This window comes from Primulina eburnea, unplaced genomic scaffold (genome assembly GCF_022965805.1).
Source record: "Primulina eburnea isolate SZY01 unplaced genomic scaffold, ASM2296580v1 ctg567_ERROPOS1000000, whole genome shotgun sequence".
NCBI lineage: Eukaryota > Viridiplantae > Streptophyta > Magnoliopsida > Lamiales > Gesneriaceae > Primulina > Primulina eburnea.
In genome coordinates, this window is record NW_027331354.1 from 59,205 (window position 1) to 81,473 (window position 22,269).

At 34.8% G+C, this 22,269-nt stretch overlaps 2 protein-coding genes and 1 long non-coding RNA gene across 3 annotated transcripts; 1 reads left to right on the forward strand and 2 right to left on the reverse strand.

The window, feature by feature from the left end:
- Nucleotides 1-4,918: 4,918 nt before the first annotated feature.
- LOC140821417 (uncharacterized) lies at nt 4,919-21,326 on the reverse strand. Its single transcript, XM_073181904.1, has 10 exons — nt 21,074-21,326; nt 20,892-20,987; nt 20,660-20,805; nt 8,507-8,707; nt 8,265-8,429; nt 7,513-7,911; nt 6,715-6,794; nt 6,257-6,620; nt 5,574-5,786; nt 4,919-5,376 (listed from the first exon to the last, which is right to left on the reverse strand). Exons 1-10 carry the CDS (start codon nt 21,324-21,326, stop codon nt 5,047-5,049), a joined length of 2,247 nt encoding a protein of 748 aa, XP_073038005.1. The 3' UTR covers nt 4,919-5,046.
- LOC140821427 (uncharacterized) lies at nt 9,951-11,318 on the forward strand. Its single transcript, XR_012115734.1, has 3 exons — nt 9,951-10,099; nt 10,484-10,537; nt 11,157-11,318. It is a non-coding gene; the product is annotated as an uncharacterized lncRNA (long non-coding RNA).
- Nucleotides 14,281-17,258, reverse strand: LOC140821425 (uncharacterized). The gene is made up of 3 exons (XM_073181915.1): nt 17,227-17,258; nt 15,136-15,704; nt 14,281-14,726 (listed from the first exon to the last, which is right to left on the reverse strand). The coding sequence occupies exons 1-3, from the start codon at nt 17,256-17,258 to the stop codon at nt 14,656-14,658; spliced, it is 672 nt and encodes a 223-aa protein (XP_073038016.1). The 3' UTR covers nt 14,281-14,655.
- Nucleotides 21,327-22,269: the final 943 nt, after the last annotated feature.

The window sequence follows — 22,269 nt, forward strand, 5'->3', positions numbered from 1 at the left end:
TATTATTTTTTATGCTAAGAGTATTACTTTTTATTGTGAATATCGGTAGGGTTAAACCGTCTCACGGATAAAGATCCGGAGACCATCTCACAAGAGAGACCTACTAATTATTTAATTAGACGAGAGAAATTTGGGAATGTTCACTCACCCAAAATAATTATTTTTTTCTCTTGTTTAATAATATATTTCGATTGGTAATAAATTTTTAGATGTATAATCTTTGAATAATTGATTTCGATCATTTTAATCAAATTGAGCTAATTTTCCCACAATAAATTTTTAAATTTAAGTCCATACTACATCATGAATTATTAAAATTTTCATATACATTTATCTAAATAAAGTTAAAATATTGAGTGTGTATTTCAAAAATTTCTACATAATTTACTCTGAAATTCATTTCCATGGTTTTTCATAGAATAAATAAATTGTACGTGACTATCAATTTTATTCTGATATAATAATATTTGGTAAATTAATTTTATATAAGGAATTGTGTCAGGGTACTAGGAATTATAAATATATTTTAAAAAAATTGGTAAACAAAATTTTTTACATTTTAAAAACAACAAGCCTCGTAGCACTGTATAAACCGAAACCAATTTATTTCATAAATACCATAAAAATGGAATATTCTTTACAATAGTAACTCTGAAAACGATAAAAATATGCAAAATCGTTTATATTTTGAATTAAAACTCACAATAACATATTCATAATTAAAATTCTCCATGCGTCCACTATCAGTCCAAAAACTGGTGTCTGATTCTTCTTTCTCTATTTCTTCTTCTGATTTATCTGGGGATTGTAGAGTAAGGGGTGAGTATTTTGGGAAATACTCAACAAGTGGGGGCCGTTCAAGCACAACATAAAAATACTTACACAATTTTCGAAAATGACACATAAACATAAACATATCATTGTTTTTCATAACATATCATCATATTCATATCATAACAGCACTGTGATTTTCCATCTTCTATGGTTTACTGATATCAGTCTCTAAGTTTTAATCTCTAAGTTTTAATCCTCTAAGGGGGCGAGGTCATAAAACGATTCTATTCCACCGTGAATGGCTATATGTTGGAATTCCACCTATTTTCAGGGAACCCTCACAGTGCCAACACGTAACGTACCAAATTTCATAAAAAACGTAGAGACAGAAGGATGGTACTCGACCGAAACTTTCGAAAACGAAATAATTCATACGCAACATATTTTAAAACAAGCCCACTTACCTTAATCCTAGAAGAAAAACACGAAGAATTCGAAAATCATAGAAGAATCATGTAACCGACACTTCGAAAACGCAGCAGCACCATCGCCCAAAAAATCAGCCGTCTTGAAAAATTCATTGCTCCTTATTGAACCATTGGATCGGGCTCCAAATTTCACAGTACGTTCAAACATTCGTCCAATAAATTATGTGTGGGGACCCGGACGCTAATATTTCTTCTTAATCATCTTTGGGATTTAATTATCAGTTAAGATAAACAGGGTCTAAAAATTTTTCTTTTTAAAATACAAATGCGGAAGGTAATGGCATCTAATAATATATATATCTGTATAAAGCTACATTTCAGTATCAAAGTACAATAATGTACAACAGTCTTTCAATTAATCTAAGGTTCAACTACTAAGATCAAGTAATAAAACCAAATCTATCCAAGTCCGGAATCACCACGCTAAACTCTTCTTCTCTCATCATCTTCTCGACCCCGATCTTGCCCCACCTGTTGTCATGCACACATACAAAACAAGACAACAGCCGGATACTCCGGTGAGAATAAATCCCAGTATAAAACATGGTAAGCATACATATAAATAATCTAAATCATAACACATGCTATCATGAACATATTCAAAAGTAATAGATCTCATAATCTATGAAATCTACTCAAAATAAACATGCAACTCAATTCAGATAAACATGCAATTTATATCAAATCATATAAACACAGGCTATCATGTCTGAAAGCAATAAACATGGGTTTCATAGTCTATGAAACCACATCTCTAAACACATGCAGTTCTACTCAAATCATGTCTAGACTCGACTCAACTATAACTCTAGGTATCCCGGTGTGAATAAGACGTCAGTGGCTGTCACCTACCCTCCCACTCGGGGTGACTGTACGTCTTATTCCTAGACTTCGGTCTGAGCTGTATCGAATAATCTACAATAGGACGATGTCTGCTCCTATGTAACGATACACCGAACGTCTAGAAGTCTGACTGTTTCTGTCAAACTTTCCTATCTTAAATGTAATGATTAACAATCTGTAAACAATGCATAATCATCTCAACATATAAATAAAGCATATTCAGATCAGAATATAAAAATAATCTAGTATGTGATTTTATTGGGAAACTCAAATAAGATCTTATTTGAGTTATGTCTTCTCGAATATCACATGAATTATACCTTTGTCGTCCCTGTCTGACGAAGACGATGACCTGTACTCAACTCTGTCCATATCAATCTGAAATGACAATATCGAATACAATATGTCAATGAATAACTCAATATACACTCTGTTCTGATCAATACTCAATTCAGTATATAATCTGATCAATATCTGAACAAGATACAATCCGATTCATATCATCGATATCACAATCTAATCGAAATCATATCTGAATCTGATCAATCTACTCAACTGATGTTTCGACGGCATAACAATACAATCTGTATAACCCCATCAATTCTGAACATCACAAATATAATACTGGAATTCATAATCAATACTGATATAACTCCCAATCTCAATGATAACACAAATCTGATATCAAATCTTAGTAAATATCTTTCAAAAATCATAACAATTGCATAACCAGTCTATTCTGAAATCTGACTTCAATTATGCCATGTCTACTGTAGCAGAAACATCATATCTGATTCATATTCAATTCTGACAATATCATAAATTCAAATCATATCTAAACGTAACAAAACTTACGTCCAGTTGTAGCCTGCGTTGATAGGAACACAGCACCGAAGTCGGATTCAAAATCTGACTGACGGATTTCTCACAAAAGGCGTAAGGATTTTTCACTCTTTTTCAGAAACCTTTCTCGATTCTTTTGTTTCTGATTTCTGAAGGAATTCGTGCATCTATATATATACATATATATACTCGCACATGCAAGAAGGCAAGTGGCGCGATTTCGTTTTGCATGATTCGCGCTCGAGCGGTCAATCTTTACCGCTCGGGCGCGAAACCTTCTGTCCAAGCTTCGGCAGTTTACACCCTGGCGCTCGGGCGGTCATTTTCTACCGCTCGGGCGCCAGACATTCTGTCCAAAACCAAATCTGGTGGTGCATTGGCGCTCGGGCGGTCTTTTTCTACAGCTCGAGCGCCGAAGGTTCTGTCCAATTTCTTGGCTAACCATGCAACGACGCCCGGCCTCATCATTTGAGTTCTTATAACCTCAATCATGTTAATGATCAACGTCTGATTATAATAATTAATTTTCGGGCATTACATTATGAATGGTGCAGATCGGGTTTGGAGTCGTTTTAACCTGTTTATGGATGAAAAACGTAGGTATACTGTTTCCCGCCTAGAATCGGAGCAGTTTTCTTGCGAAGGCTATAACAAAAAACTAACTGTTGGATATGACCGAAATTTGGATATGTTATTTGAAACATATGGAAGCACATTCTGAACGGTGGAGATCGGATTCCGACTACCCGAGCAAGAGAAACGAATTTCTGAACTCGTACAAAATTTTGATGACTCGTGCCGAATTTTTGAAGAGAAATTTCGAAAAATATGAGAGCAAAACTCGGAATTTGATGTGTAAATTATGAATGAGAGCTTCTCCTGTTTATATGGGTTGACTGCTATCGTGATCGAGTGATATCAAGCGTTTGAATTCTATATCAAATCTTTATCTAGAATCGATATCATATTGAATCTTATATCATTATCTGGTATCAATATCCTATCAAATCTTAGATTTTGGTTTATTTATCCCAAAATGAGGCTTATCATAAAAATTCTTATCTCCACAAAATATCGGGGTTTCACAATTTCCCTATGCGAAGTTGGAAAAAAAAATTATATGACGAAGGCCTTTATATTTTAATATTATATCTTATTTCTAATGTATATTTTTCCGTAAAACAATTTTCATCCGTGTATTTCCACAAAAATAATTTAGTAAATATAAATTTTTTAAATTTTATATATCCATTAGATATAACTGTCAAAAAATATGATAATAAATTATTATTTAAGACATCAATAATTAATTGTGTAAAAACACATAAGTCAATAAATCATCAACATTCCCTAAATAACAACCCGTCGTCTTCCTAATGATTGCTATTTTTTATTATTCTTGGTTTGTAGGTGATGTGTTAAATTCATTTCCTTTTGCTCATGTATATAATAATCAAAATAACTATAATGTCTAACCACAAAAAAGACATAAATATATATATATATATATAATCAACATTTTTACACTATGATAATTTTGGAAAATCCTAGAACTTTTGGTGTGTATTATGAGGGAATGTTGCATTGTTCATCGAGTATTTGCGATTCCGATCATTATGTTATTAAATTTTATTATCAGCTTACAACCAACAAACAAAAATTACAAATATTTTGTTTTATAACTCAATCTATTTTCATGGTCTGAAAAACATGTGGGAAATAGTTTTTGGAGAATAAAGGAAAAGGAAGGAGTAGCCAAACAAGTTTTTAATATTTATTATTGACTAAAAGTAGGAAAATATGACTTGAGCCAATCAACCAAACGATAAGATGGTTCAATATATAATAAATTTCTATATATTATTTTTATTTAATATCATTTGGATAAAAACAAACAATCAAGGCATAAACAAACAATAAATTTGAGGGTAAGAACAAAGAAAAAGATGATAATTTGGGTATTATTAGATAAGTATCAATGTCGAATAAAATTTATATGATCAAATCTCTTTACTCGAACATGTAAAATGCAGGCTGGTTTTCTAATTTTTTCAATTTAATAACCACAAAAATACAACTTAAAGTGCTGGAAATATAATTAGTCGAGCTGCTTTGTCCAGTCAAAAGGTTCCCAGTCGCTGGCAAAACTAGCGACAGCTTGTTTTTGCCTGTCCAAAGACTCGTGCCTCCAGCGTCGATGCATGTCTTCTGCTGGCAATTGTAACATACCTCTTATAATGTCGAGACCGAAGCTACTTTTGAAACCCTTTTCATCATCGATAACATGAACAAATCCCTTGTCGAGGCCGAATTCGACATGAAAATAAGGGAAATTCTTGGGAACTGAATTTCGTAGACCTTTGACGCTCGTGTCGATGAGCTTTTTGGCGTTGTGTTGGCTCCATTCATCTTCAGCTTCATCAATTGCCTGCAAAAAACAAGAATCTACAAGATTATACTCTCTGGACACACTTTTCCACGATATCCTTAGGCGTATAAATCTCAAGAATTATACAGTGCGAAAACGGGAAAACAAAAATCTTAAGAAATGATCCTTTTATTCCTTTCATATTATTATTGCAAGGAAAATCAGCGTTCACGAAAGTTCATGCCAGACGAGCTGACCTTCTTGAAGTAAACAGGTGCCTGCTTTGCGATTTCCCGAGGCAAAGGAACACACTCTACCAAACAGTGGCGCCTTTGACGCGCCAAACCCAATACTGTCTCAAGAAAAACAACATCCCTTTCCTGCTTTGAGAACATCATTATTAAGCATTTCTTGAAGTTTCGAATTTCGTCCCACACATTGTCGTCAAGAGTCCTTGTGGAAGATTCATGCTGCACAGGTGAAAAGGCCGGAAAACAACAATTTAAGTCGTCTCCATTTATCACATTTTATCACAAAACAATAGAACATGTAACCATCTCCTTTCTCGGGTAAAAGAGTGGTTAACTACTTACAATAGCAGAAATTTATAGAATTATGCAAAAGAGAAAGCAACTCAACACTTGATATTGTATTCTGATTAATATAACACTAAACACACTCTTCAACATTAGTTGAAAGTGTATTTGAAGTCCTCTGACTATATGAATGCGCAAACAATAGTTAAGAATGAAGCCAACAGATCCAGAACACGAAAGAAAAAGAAGAGACACGGCTTAACACACAGAAAAAATTGCACTAAAACGACAATATCTCGGGATAGGTCAGAACCCAATTAGTACAAATATAATAAGTTGAACACTTCTGATTGGAAAGAGAGTAAAAAAGAACACATATTTTCTACACAAACATACGAGTATACCTGCAAGGTCACGATGTAACAATGACCTGCGACAATAGGTTGCATTTGAGGCAGTGACAAGTAGGTAAAGTTTGCAATGGCAATGGCCAGATGCTTGGGTCTTGTTGGATTTTCAAAACAGAACTGGCAGCGGTCCTGTTGAGTCATTAAGCGCTTTGCGGAATTAGTTATCTCAGAGGATTTACAGTTATCACCCCCTCCTTTCTTCCGAGTCTTTGTCCTAGGACCATCATCATAATCATATTCGTCATCTGCCTGACCAGATATGCTGAATCGCTGATTATGCATTATTTTTTTAGCTAGATTCAAATCGGCATCCTCCTCTTTTTTCTTTTGCCTTGAAGAGACATCGTGCAGGATGCGCCTAAACATAATACCCAGGTGGAGAGAGCAATATAAGATTTTGAATTACAAGATATAAAACCGCAATATTAGACATTATTTTTAGGGTACATTACCGGCTTGTGGTTCCATCAATTGGCATTTTATAAGACGAATTTTCAGTATCATGCTTCACTTTCATCTTCTCAGCTTCTTTCTGATTAAGAATGAAATAGAAACAAATTAGATTGCTTAACACCCGGGTTCTAGAAATCACATTCAAGTTTCTTAAAAAAGGGAGGATGCAAACGCTAAAAAGCTGCATTACTTACTCACCGACATTTTTGTATTACTACTGCAAGGGCGTATGCAACACTGTATAATTATCTAACAACTCTTTCTAAATCAATCAAACGGATATAAAATATACTTCCAATTACAACTGCAATATATCTTTCTCCTTGTTCATCCTAACCTATAGCACATGTAAATAAGAAGGGGATCCTTCATTATTAGCATTTTAACTTATTCCCACAGTTTGAGTTTGTTCATTTGAAAGGAATGAAATAAGTAAATCTTCCAAATACGCCAGTGTTCAAACAATGCATGTAAATCTGCACAACACACCGCCTTTAGAAATGTCGGAAGATCTCTACATTCATGACCGTGAGAATTCAATGAGCACCGGAATCATAGATGATAAAAACAACATATAAGGAAGCAAGTTGACAAAAGTTTCTTAATGTGAGCCATATTGGAGTCAAGCATTGACTGAACATCAACAACACTTAAAGACACATGTTTGTCTCCCTGTACAAATTTGAGAAGTATCATATGTGAATAACCTTCAGGAAATTTTTCAGGGGAATGCCATGGAATTTGTAAAGCATTCAATGAAGACAAGAAAATACAATAGTAAAAGCATCAATTTATACCAGCAGCTCTTCTGCTTCCTCGTGTTTTCCTTTCATTCGAAGCTGCAAGGCTTTGGCAGCCAACTGATTAGCACTAATTGATGGCTTCACTGATACATCTTCTGTTGTTATCTCGTCTTCAAATTTAACAGATTTATGTTCTACTCTGTGTTCAAACGCTTGAGATGAAGAATTGCCACGACCACCAGAATCAGCATCTTTCTGGGGCATAAATTTATCCATGAAACTTCCATCATTGGAGAATTTATTTAATTCCGACATAGCAGCAGAGACAAGAGCAGTATCCTCAGTTGATAGATTTTTATGTCCCCGCTTCCCCCAAGATAAAGAATCGTGAACTTTGGGAACTCTCATTTTATGTCGAGGGAGAATATCTTCCCCATTTCTCCTCTCAGAATCCTGATGCAATCCAAAGACTTAAAGTCAGTGTGAAGAAATCATCTTTCTTCAGGGCCTTGGCTAATAATGAAAACAATATTTTAATGTAGTTTCAACTTTCAAAAGGCGAAAAGACTATTTTCATTTGACTTATACTGGTAAGAGAATGTAACAAGTTATTTTGCCGATTCATGCAACATAGTTGAGAGTGAACACCCATTTTAGGTTGGACAAAAAGAAGGAAACAAAATCATAATAACTTGGTTCCAAATACCATAACTTTGCTGTGATGAAAATATTAAATGTGATTTGAATGATTATACAACATGTACAAACTAGCTTCAATGATATCTTGAGATCTGGTGGACCATTACCTTCTGCGAGGTTCTACCAATTTCTTCAGCTATATTACCCCGTTCCTCCTTTACCAACCCTTTCCTTTTCTTTATAGCATGCAGATGAGCAAGAGTCGGTGCAACATTACGAGAAGCCACTGATGCGGCCAATTGACCCATAGAACCCCAACGATCTTCAACAACCTGTTGACGAACTAATAGATTAAGAAGAAACGATAATAGTCAATAAATTGTTATGAAATCAGGTCATACTACAATACCTCCTGGAGTTTCTTTCCTTCACGAGCTGCTTGCTCTTGGGCTCTTTTCAAAGCTTTAAGCCTCCAGCTGGCACCTCCATCGCCAACAATTGAAGAAGATAAAATTTGTTTGCCTTTAGTCTTTATCCTTTCCGTTTCTTCTGGATAACCACTCTCATTATCTTTCAGATAAGGATTTAGTTCCATGGGATTGTCCTTTATCTTTAAGAGAGTCAAAACGTGAATATTATCATAAATCATAAACTACAAAAATACAAAAATCTTGGCATCCTTCACACAAAAAACTACAATGTTGATGATACAAGCGACAAAATTGCACCCGCGAAAGAAACACAAATGAGCAGTTATTTATATGGACAAACTAAAAGGTCGAGGCATTAGTTTAAAAAATATTTCAAAATGTCAAAAACTCTACTCTTATTTCTTTCCAGCACATAAAACATGGTACGTAAAAAGGAAAAACAACAAACAAATCTTTAGAAGAGGTAGGGCCAAAAGCAAACATAACATAACTAGTGTAAAATTCAAGATTTTTGCATGATCGTGATAATATTTTGTAATTTAATGGTACTCGGATTTACACAATTTTCGGGTATCTATCTCATTATAAGGTATATGATTTGATATGATATTGATACTAGATAAATATATAAGATTTGAGATGATATTGATGTTTGGGTAAGGATAATGAGATAGATAAGAGATAATAATATATCTTAAATTCAAGTTTGATTCGAAAGTTCAAACGCAAGAATAATACACGATCAGGATAACAGCTACCTCCCTATAAATAGGAGAAGTTCTCATTCAGAATTTACACCTCATTTACACTTAAATTTTCGAGTTTTTGCTCTCATAATTTCGAAATTCCTCTCCAAAAATTCTGCACAAGTCATCAAAATTCATTCCAAGTTCAGAAATTCGTTTCTCTCGCTCGGGTACTCGGAATCCGATCTCCACGGTTCAAAATGTGCTTCCATATGTTTCGAATAACATATCCAAATTTCGGCCAAATCCAACGGGTAGTTTTACATTTATAGTTTTCGCAAAAAAACTGTGAGACCCCGAGACTAAAATAGCTTTGATGGCATTTTGGTAAATAAGTTGAAAAATATTCAATTTATTTTGATGGAATTTTCGTAGATAAGTTGAAAAATAATGAATTAATTTTATGGGCAAAATGGTAAATAATGACATATCTTTTTCATATGAATCCCAAATGATTTGAGATTTGAATATGATGTAGAAAACTCAAAGATAGAGAAGTTTCATGTTTTGAGTTTTGGAAAATTTGATTGTTTGACTTATCCGAAAGGATATACCGAAGTTAAAATGTTAAATAGTATATATTATATTATATTATATTATTAATATAATAATAATATAATATTAATATTTAAAAAAAAAATTTAAAAAAAAGATAACGATGAGACTCACGTTTGTGAGTCTCATTCTTTCAAAATGGATAACAGAGGTAGAAATTGGGGATAAATGAGTTTTTGATTTTCTTTTCGATCGTGCGATTTATCGGTGTATTCAATCGACGAACCGACTTCAGATCTGGGATCGTTGACACGAGGTCTTCGATTTGAGGTATAAATTTTATATTTTTGGTGATGTTTGAAATTCGTCGATTTTTGGAATAAATCCGATAAATTGTTAAATCATACTGGAATTGAAGATTGTTGAATAATGTATGATTTTAACGAAGAAGAGATGATTATAGTGATGTTATTTTGAATTATTCTCAATTTATTATAATTAGATAATTTTAATTGTTGGATTGAGATTGCAGAATTATGTGTCGGTTATATATGCAGTAGAATAACCGACAATAAACTCGTATTCGAAGTCGGAATTGATTTATGATATGATTATGATTTGATATGAATTTTTGAAGTTTCAAATAATATTTGAAACTCATATTAATGATTTTGGAGTATGATATTGATTGGAATGAATATGTTATTGATGTAGATAGATTATTATACTGCAATCTAAAGCTACATCAACTGGAAACGAAGAATTGAGGTATGTTGCGACCGGGTAACATACGACAGGTATTTGTATTATATGATATATGTCGGTTTGATTGGATTGATTGGATTGGAATACGTGTCTATGTGCCTATTTGATGATTTGATGTGTCATACATGACATTGAGATTTGGGTATCGATGTACAAAATAAATGTTTTGTTAACACACATTATTTTATGCATACATCGATACATGACATGCACGTTGAGCTATGATCCTTGGATACCCTGATATGATTTGATTGGATTCCGGGGTTTGTGAACACAATCGCTATGCTGGTATTATATGACCCGTAAAGCATAGACAATTGTGGCCCCATATGATTGGATATGAGATGTGGGATTGATGGCGCTTCGTCGACGCTATCATATGTGTATTCCCATATCGGCCGGTGTGCCAGCTCGAGCATTGATTTGATTTGATAGCGATTCGATTGATTCTGACATGTGTTCAGTGGATGGGCATTTGACCTGATACCTCCACGACATACATGCATTGCATACCATATATCATTGTTTAGATATCTGTGGTATATATGATTGGTTGTTCCATACGGAGCTTTGCTCACCCCCAAGGGGGGCTGTTGTTGTCTTTGTGTGTGGACAATGGCAGGTACTCCAGGATATCAGGAGACCAGAGAGGGTACTTCTGGAGGGAGCCACAGCTTGGGCTGAGGTTTTATGTTTATGTCTTGTTCCCAGTATATATGTATATGTATCTATATACCGGGGCATGTCCCGAGGATATGAGTTGTTTGTATATGATTGGTTTTGATTTCGTGTGGGCATGTTTTATGATTTGAGATTAAATACTATTTTTAGTATTACAAATCTAGGAGAGATGTTTTGGGCTCGTCGTAAAAGAAATTTTAAACCTGTTTTCCGCTGTGATTAATTGAATCCTAATCTGATTGCATTGTAATAACGATTAGGAGCTAAGGGCCCCACACAGAGTGGTATCAGAGCATAGCTGGGAATGCTCTATTGAGTCTTGTGTACACTTGAATAGGTACAAATGAATTGTGCGTATGTGTTTGACTTATTTGTATTACTTGCTTTTATGTGATTTGATTTGAGTAAGTATCTGATGAGATTGATGATATGAGATGATGAGATTATGAAATTGATATGAAATTGTGATATTCATCTTTTGATTTGTAGATGGATCACACAAATGAAACTGCGAGTAGCAGTACTGAGAGGATTGTTGGGCAATTTGAAGGGTTGTCCATAGATGTTGTGATGGCTCGATTCCAGGATCTGAAACCACCGAGGTTCTTTGGCACCGAGAGTGCTGAAAGAGCCGAGGCATGGCTAAAGGATATCGAGCACTTGTTTAATATTGTCTCATGTCGAACGGTCTCCTTGATTTTTATATGTGATATCGGTTGATTCGGTCCATTCTTAGAGTGAAAAATAATATCTATGACATAAAAAAATAATTTTTTCCATGCATCGAGTTGTATAAAAGAATTTTATCATAAAATTGACTCATAGAACAATCGCATATAAATTTTTGTTTTTAATTTTATTGTCCCATTATGCACAAAAGATCCCACATCATGAGGTCACAGCATCCATCCATTTCCCAATCTCTTAATTGGAGTACAATTTTTCCCACTTGCTAAGAATTAATTCAATTTCATGTTATAAAAATACGAGAGACTCATATTCTCTGATGTTGAAAACATGGGAAGAAGATCGCATTAACTCGAATTTGAGTGTTTTTAAAATCGAGTTTGCATAAGTATATAACTTCAGATTTGAGTGTTTTTAAAATCGAAACTCTAATATGTTCAAAAAAAAAAATTAAAAATTATATAAATTAGATTTATAAAATAATCATTTTAGCTGGCTGGTGAAATGATTGGAAATAGTTTTGGATAATGGCGAGAGCACTTGCAAATGGTTAATCCGCATGGAAGTCACTTGGACCCCCGACCATTATCAATGCAACAACGATTCTAGATTTAACTTTGTAGTCTTGTTCCGAGATTTGGGCACTAGCGGGGAGCTGCTGGTCTTGTAGCAGAGCTGTGCTCTAGTTGGGAGCTAGCGGCATCAGCGGGCTAGCGACGGACGAAGGTTTGGAATTTTATCAGTATTTATCTCAGGATTATCTAGTTAAGTCTGGTAGATAAGTTTAGTGATGGTTTTCACTTGATGAATAGGCTTGGTTTAGACCTGTTGTCTGGTTGTTGTTCCAGTGGATTAGGATTGCTGTGATAGAGGTACGAAAGTACTATCCGAGATATCCTGGTTGAGTATACATTCTTATATGTGTTGCATGATTATGTGGTGCATTGATATATGTCATATGATGCATGCTATTATGTCACGTTTATTACTGCACGTTGCATTTCATGTTGAGCCGTATTCTCCTTCGAGATAGCCTTTGCTGTTGAGCTGTATCTCTTTCGAGATAAGCTATATCTTGGGGCCGCTCAGCCCTGTCTTGTGGACTATAGAGTGGGTTCATGTGAGACCGTGGATACTAATCTGTGAGACGGGTCAATCCTACCCATATTCATAATAAAAAGTAATACTCTTAGCATAAAAAATTATACTTTTTCATGGATAACCCAAATAAGATATTCGTCTCACAAATTCGACCCGTGAGACCGTCTCACACAAGTTTTTGCCTTGTTTATATTGGAAATTTTGTTTTCTCGAATCATATTGTCCCTAATTAGTTAATTAACCATTCTTTAAAGTGCTTTTGTATTATTGCTGACTACTACCCAAAATCAGCAATAATTACTGTGAAGGCGGAGACTGATTGAAACGTAATATTTTGGCTGTTATAAAATTTATAACGATTTGAGTTGTATTGTCTCTGTCAACTATATATTTTTTGTGAAAACAACGACGTTCGATCCTATCGTCGGTGTATTATAGCAAAAAAATGAGAGATAAAAGTATAAATTTGTACGTGATAATTTAATGCTCTACGGCCAAAATTAAAGTGATGAAAAATATGACGAAAAACATATACAACAGAACAAAATTATCAATAGCCTATCTTGCGTAATATATAACTAGTGTATTGTGCATGTGTTGTGTGATATTGTAGTCTTTTTTGTAATCCATTTAATTTATATTTAAATATGGACAATATCATAATTTAAAAATGAATTGAGAGGTAATATTGCAATTTTAACTGATATAAAAAGAAAAGATAGTAAGAAAACAACAAAAAAATCAGACCAAGACATCAAATTTGTCTTTATTATCCAGATTCTTAATAATAATATAATAATAATAAATAAAAGAGAAAACAATAATTTTAATCTTAGATATTATTTTCATTGCAAACTTGGTCATTTATATTCTTAAATTTTAGTTTTAGTTCGTTACCATAGTATTTATCATATCAACACTCTCATGAGAAATTAGATAAAATTGTTCAAAATTTGAAATATGTATAATTAAAACTAATATTTAACAACATAAATGACCAAATTCAAAATAAATAAATATACTGAATTTTTCCCTGAATGTAAATATAGATATTAAATTCAAATATAATGAATCAAGCTCCATTCAAAACTGAAATCTGAGATAAACTGGAGCTTATATCTTTCGAGCTTCGAAACGACCACGAGAATTCGAGCTCAAGATCAAGTACAGAAACATTGACTATTATTCAGCTCGATTTGGTTAATTTTTCCCCCGTATCAGGACCGTGTATTATAAAATTCAGGATGCTCAAAAGAAACAGTAAGCCATTTAGGACAGAAAAATTATGGGTTGAAGGCTTGTCAAGGATTAGGAACGAAAGGATGGCGTTTTGCATTTGCTTACATTTATGTAGAATAAGTAAAGTATGATACACAACTCAGGGAATGCATGTCATTTTATGGCCTGTCACCTCTGTGACTTTGACCTTAATGCACTTGCCCTCTTTTAATTTTTGAACAACTATTTACAACCATAAGACAACATGTATGCACTCACTCAAAGGTGAGGCGTGCACTTTTCGCATCGGCCTCACCAGCAAAATTCCTGCAGTTTGATCTGTTCGTCAGAAGAGAGCGAAGAACAGACGCGCTTTTTGAAGTTTTAGGACAGTATGGCCCGGGCTGAATGATGTGTTTCCACATCTCCAGTTGCTACAAAAACAATCCAAGAGATATCAAAAGTGGCAGGGCCAGTATATTCGGGGAGAAGATACCTGCACAAGCTGCAAAGAAACCGCATATACATGATCAAAAACAACCCAACCACGGGGTAATTCTTGTTGAGCGTGATGTTACATCTATATCTGGATATTGAATTCCACTGGATCATTCATTTTATTGTATTAAACTTTGTTTAACAATTTTAGAAACACTAAGATTGATTTTGTTTGTATGAAACTCTTATGGATATTTGGTTTTTCATTCTCATGTTCATCCTTGACATCTAAGACGCGCGAGCATGGCTTGCAGTGTTGTCCACTTAAAATACTTTCTTAATTTATAAGAGAAATAAAAACACAAACCTATGTGAAGACCACCGATCCGGATCCATGATTTGACCCCTATCTCGTGCAACATTCTTGCACACATTTAGACATGCTCAGACAACTCTAGAGAGAAGTATATACTCACATGGCGATGGTGATGGTGAAAATAAAGGCATTGCATTCGGCTGCCTGCCATGAAATTCACCCTTTGATGGGGGCTGGCTATGAGCAGAACCTACATTTGGCAACGGACTACTTGCTGAAACAGGATTCGAATTGGGTGTCAAGGGATCTTCTTGCTTAGGTTGTGGTGAAGCAGCATGTGGTGCAAGAGCCGGTGGCGTGGAAGGTGCTGTACCAGAATGCTTATTGTGCTTCCAAGGAAACCAATTCCTATAGCGAAAATGACAAGCAGGAGGTTCTGCTGCTTTTTTCTTTCCTGGTGCTGGTGCAGACACGGGAGCAGATGTAGGCGACCTTTTCCCAATTACATATCCACCGTTCCTCGGGGATAGTGAAGGAGCAATAGCAGGAATCAGAGTGGCTCCATGCCGTTGGTGGGGGTGGCGATGCGGGAATCGTGACAGAGGAGACGGTGAAAGTGAAGGTGACGGCGATGGACTACTTCCATCACTTCCGAGGGAGTGCTGCAATATTGATGAAAGGGTATCAGGAGACCGGAGAGGGTACTTCTGATGGAAGCCACAGCTTGGGCTGAGGTTTATGTTATGTCTTGTTCCCAGTATATATGTATATGTATCTATATACCGGGGCATGTCCCGAGGATATGAGTTGTTTGTATGTGATTGATTTTGATTACGTGTGGGCGTGTTTTATGAGTTTAGATTAAATACTATTTTTAGTATTATAAATCTAGAAGAAATGTTTTGGGCTCGTTGTAAAGAAATTTTAAACTCGTTTTCCGCTGTAATTAGTTAATCCTAATCAGATTGTATTGTAATAACGATTAGGAGCTAAGGGCCCCACACTAGATGGTGAGAGGGTCCTTAGGCGAAATCCCACATCGCCAAACAACGGGAGAGATGCTGGGCATTTAAATGAGCGAGTAGCAACCCTTTGTGACGCGTTTTAAAGCCGTGAGGCCCTTGGGCCAAAGCGGACAATATCACAAGTGAGCTGGGCCGTGACACATGGTCTTGAGGAAAGTAAGGTTTAGTGCAAATAAGATTTAACAAAAAAATTAATTGAGGATTAATTTCATTTGTAAAAGGTTGAATAAGATTTTATTTTATGAAGACTGAGTTATAATTTTTGGGATTTAAATCAAGAGGGTATAGATTGATATTGAGTTAAGTTCCAAGATTTTATATGAGTTTTAAGTTTTGAGATAATAATTGTGATAATTTCAAGATAAAATAAAATCAGTATTTATTCGCATATATTCCGTGCCGACTTGATTCCAAGTACTTTGTAGATTTCGATGTTATCATATGGATGGTGTGGTTATCTAATAGCAGTGCAATAGCAGATTGCCGGAGTAAGAATTTCAATATCCAAACCGCGAACCAAGAAGAAATCATGTATCATGGCAATGCCAAGAGATAAAAATACATTCTTTCTGCTTCCCAGGCTCGGAAATCCATAAAATTCGGGAAAGAATTTACCTGACAATGGTGAACAAAGTGCAGGAAGAAATTGAGCTCAAGCTGGAAGATACTCTAATAATGCGAGAATGCCCGAAATTTTTTCTGGAAGAATTCTCGGGATATTCTCGGACCACGAGGTTGAGTTCAAATCAATGTGCCTCTCAGTGCTGCATCAATTTCAATAGCACCATACCGAATGATGCCAACTGAACTCCAAAAGCTAAAAGAACAACTCCAAGAGTTGATAGACAAAAAGCAGAGCTCCGGTCCTATTAGTAAATAAGAAATATGGAAGTATGAGATTGTGTATAGATTTTAGATAACTCAATAAGATCACAATCAAGAATAAATATCTTCTTCCAATGATAGACGATTTTTTCGATCAACTTAAAGAAGCTACAACTTCTCCAAACTTGGCCTGAGAACATACTACTACCAATTGAATGTCAGGGCTGAAGATTTTACCAAAACAGCCTTCCGAAAAAGGTACATGCATTATGAGTTCACAATAATGCATTTTTTCTTGAAGAACGTGTCGACAGCCTTCATTGATCTAATGAACAGGGGTTCAAGCCATTACTTGACAAACTTTTTAGCGGTGTTCATCGAGGAGATCCTCATTTACTCACCAAATGAAGAAGACCACAAAGAACATCTCCATCTCACTTTTCATAGGTCAATGGAGAGAGAATTTTATTCCAGTTCAATAAAGGTAAGTTCCGGCTACAGAACGTCACTTTCTTAGGTCACATAATATGTGAGGCATGAGTATTTGCAAATCCTAAGAAAGTAGAGGCAATCAAAGACCGGCAAAGACCAAGGACAATGGCAGAAATTCAGAGCTTCTTATAATTGACGAGCTATTATCGGGAATTTGTCCAAGATCTTCCCTCAATAGCAATACAGCTTAAAAAACTCATAAAAGAACTCTAAATTCAATCGGAGCAAAGAATGTGAGAAAAGTTTTGAAACCTTCAAGATGAAACTTGCAACCACAATGGTGGTAGTGCTGCATTATGAAGGCAGTGATTTTTTTTCAATTACAGAGATCCGTCAAATAAATGTCATTGTCCGCTTTGGCCCTGTATATAGTGCATGATTAAAAAAAAAAGAAATATCTAAGATATGTGTTTATGCAAGAAGGAAGAGTAATTTCCTTTGCATCAAGGCAATTGGAACTATATAAGCAAAACTACCCAACTTGCGACCTTGAGTTAGCCGCAATAGTTTTTGCATTAATGAAGCATTACGTTTACGATGCCAAGTGTGAGATCTTCACTGACCATCAGAGCCTCGAGTATTTGTTCACGCGGAAAGAATTGAACATGAGGCATAGATGATGGATTGAATTATTTTGACATAATGATAAGCTAAATTTCAGGCAAGGCGAATGAGGTAGCCGACGCTTTAAATCGGAGAAAAAACACGGGTAAGAGGATTCTAGCCTCACTATCAACGCAAATGTGCTTTGAGAAATGGTTAAGCAAAACCAGTTTCATGGTCTTGATGGGAAATTAAGATTTAGTATTAGAAAAAGAAAAGAAAAATTGCGATTAGAGTTTATGTGAAATAATCAATTGGAATTTTGATTTTTATATTTTAAGATAATACTTTTTAGGCTTACTTTAAGTTGACCGTCTTGGGTTATAGTTTGATTTTTGGAAATTTTACATTACTACAAGCATTGGGATATGAAACAATAATAATTGGGATCCAGCTTATGCATTTCATGGTTGATATAAAAGTTAAGAAATGATTTTTGAGACTTATATTAGATTGATTATGAGATTAATCTTTATATTAAATTTTCAATGGAAATGTTGATATTGATTTTTTTGATTTCAGTTAGAGTGACATTATTGAGCTACATTTGGATTCAAAAGGTTTTTATTTGGGTTTTCCTCTCTCATAAGACAATTAGTTAATCAAATTATGATTATGAGATGTGCGACTATTGGTTACAGTAAGTTTTTGTAGAATCAATGATTCTAATAATTATGGTTCAATAGAAGTCATATTATTGGATGCAGTAATAGAAGTAATAATAAGAAATTATAATGTTACAAGTATAATTCAAAGTATGAGTAAGTCAAAACTTTAGTTATTAAGATGTCTGGCAAGAATCATTGGATATGATTTAAGAAATTTTAGACGATTTTCTAATCATACTGAAAGAGAAGTCACTTGGGAACTAGAATAGAAAATGCGCGAGCAATACATGTACTCTTTCTAGACCAAATCAATCCAAGTTTCAAGGACGAAACTTCCCATAAGGGGGAGGAATGTAAAATCCAAGATTTTTGCATAATCGTGATAATATTTTGTAATTTAATGGTATTAGGATTTGCGCAATCTTCGGGTATCTATCTCATTATAAGATATAAGATTTGATACGATATTGATACTGGATATTGATACTAGATAAAGATATAAGATTTGAGATGATATTGATATTTGTGTAAGTATAATGAGATAGATAAGAGATAATAATCTATCCTAAATTCAATTTGATTCGAAAGTTCAAACACAAGGATAATACACGATCAGGATAGCAGCTACCTCCGTATAAATAGGAGAAGCTCTCATTCAGAATTTACACCTCATTTACACTTAAATTTTCGAGTTTTTGCTCTCATATTTTAGAAATTCCTCTCTAAAAATTCATTCCAAGTTCAGAAATTCTTTCTCTCGCTTGGGTACTCGGAATCCGATCTCCATCGTTCAGAATGTGCTTCCATATGTTTCGAATAACATATCCAAATGTCGGCCAAATCCAATAGTTAGTTTTCGTTTATAGTTTTCGCAAGAAAACTGCTCTGATTCTATGCGGGAAACAGTATACCTACGGGTTTTCATCCATAATTAGGTTAAAACAACTCCAAACCCGATCTCCACTGTTCATAATTTATTTGACAAATGTTTGAACGTACTGTGAAATTTTGAGCCCGATCCAACGGCTCAATAATGCGCAAAGAATTTTTCAATATGGCTGATTTTTCGGGCGACGTGCTGTCGTGTTTTCGAAGTTTCGGTTGGCTAATTCTTCTAGGATTTTCGAATTCTTCGTGTTTTTCTTCAAGGATTAAGGTAAGTGGGCTTGTTTTAAATGTGTAAATCTCGGTTATGCATTTCGTGTGTTCTAAAATTCGGTCGAGTGCAAATTCTTCTTCTACTCCTTCTGGTTATGATTTTTGGCATGAATCTCAGTGTCTAGTTAATGATGTGCACGTGGTATGAGTCATGTTATGAAAGACACGTGTTTCGAATTTTTATGCATTTTGTTATGTTGTGCTCGAACGACCTCCACTTGCTGAGTATTTCTCAAAATACTCATTCCTTACTCTACTCTCCCAATATAAATCAGAAGAAGAAATAGAGAAAGAAGATTCGGACATCAGTTTTTGGACTGATAGTGGACGCATGAAGAATTTTAATTAAGAATATGTTCTTGTGAGTTTTAATTCAAGTTATAAACGCTTCCGCAGATTTTTATCGTTTTCAGAGTTATTATTTGTAAATACGATTCCATTTTTATGGTATTTATGATATATAAACTGATTTTGGTTTATATTGTACTACGAGGCTTGTTGTTTAGCAATTATGTGATTGTTGAATAACGCCGGTGTCGACTAACCCCGGTCTCGGGACGTGACAACTAGGACCGACCACTGCGAAATTTTATGAAAATAGAAGATGAAGCTTCTTGTTTTGGTAAATTTACATAGCCATACCCAGAACAATATTTTGCCACCGTGAACACTTCCAATTCAATCAAAAAACTATAACCCAGAGATCCACATGAGATGTAAGCATTTTATCTTTTGATTCCTTTGTTGTGGGGGTGGGGTGTTTTTGGGGGGCTAGATTACATATTTTAGAAAACAAACATATAACATGATAGGATTGAACTAGGCGTGTTACCATAAAGAGAAGGCAAGTGGTTACAAGTTAGGCTATTTCTGGGTTTTACAAACAACAATATATACAAAAGTTCCAACACAATGTAACACCTTATTTTGTGGTAGAGTCACGACAGAGACCTGCAAAGTTTTATAAGCTCACCACTTTAGCTGGAGCTTCCTCTGCCTCAATTCGAGTTGCTTTCTTACAAGTCTTCTCTATACTGTCTTTTGGCTGGAGTAGCATCCATTCCAATCCCATTTCTTTTCTCACAGTATCATTGCCTAATTGAGAACTTCTGTTGTCATCTGATTTAACATATCAAAGCAGACTCATGTTTAAAATCATAAATATTAGACATTATGACAGTGTTAAAGAATTGAGTAAAACTTACCATTCAAGTCATGGTCCAAGGGATTATCATCACTTCCGCAATTCTCAACCTCCTGTAGCCTACTGTTACTCCACTTTTTTTTGTTTCTCTTTGTTACTTAACCTACCCAAAGATTCATCATGAGATGAATATTCTTTGCTTACAATTATTGACTTATTCCTCAAACCGACATTTGTGCTCACTCTCTGATCTGTCATTGTGCATCTTCTTTTCTCTTTTCCTAATCCTATATTTCTTCTGATCACATTCCGATTCACTCTGACTACAACTGTACTCGGACTTAGAAGACAAGTCCTCATATGAATCATACCATTTCTTTTTCTTTCTAGATCCACTTTTTATTCTTTCTAGGTCTTCGTCAGAACTACTGCAGGAGTAATGCTTATTTTTCCTCTTTTTTTCATGCCTCTGGGTAAATTTTCCTCTCTTCTTCATAGAATCAACCAAGGCTCCATTTTTTGACTAAATGTCAACACAGTTGTTAACAATTAAAGTTCTGGTAAACTCGGTGAATGACATAAGTAGTAGGAAACATCATGACACACTCTCGAAACCACTTTAACACAACAGAAAATTAGCAGTATTTCCACTATGTTAAGCTTGCAACAAACATCATGACACACTCTCGAAACCACATTAACACAAAAAAAAATTAGCAGTATTTCCACTATGTTAAGCTTGCAACAAGGATTACAGTAAATATGACTCGATTTATATACTAGGCATATGCGTAAACTGTCACCACAAATATACAATCAATCAAAACAATTACTTTAATTTAAGACATAACAAATGAAAAGTTTAACTTACTTCGTCGATCTGATCCCGAGGTAGGAACTTAAGTCCAGAAAACTTTTCTGCCAAAATTGCAATCTCAAAAAGGCTTCCCAATATTAAGGATCCCGTAAAAACTTCTCTCGAGGAATGTGTGGAGTAAATTTCACAATTCAAAAAACCCAGAAATCGTAATTTAAGTCATGTCAATATAGTTTTGAAAAAGAGATGGGAGAAGTTAGTTGTAGCAACTGAATGGGCAAGGATAGCTTGCTTCTTCACAAGATTGTCAACGGTAACAACCTCACAATCCTATGATCGAATATACCATTCCAGAATTGAGGAGGAGAATTTTCTCAAAAATTAACATGAATCCGGACACGGGTTCAAGATTAATTATTTACAGGATTCATTCCAGATTTCTGGAAAATTTACAACATGAAGATATAACCAATGTTAGTTATCGAGAAGGAACTTATCAGAGTCGTGAGGTAAACCTATGACTCAAAATAATAGGTTTTTAGAAATAGTACTGGATTCCTCTAAGATCTCAGGAGATCTAAGAGAAATTCAAAAGACGGTACCAAATTATGGAAATATGTCC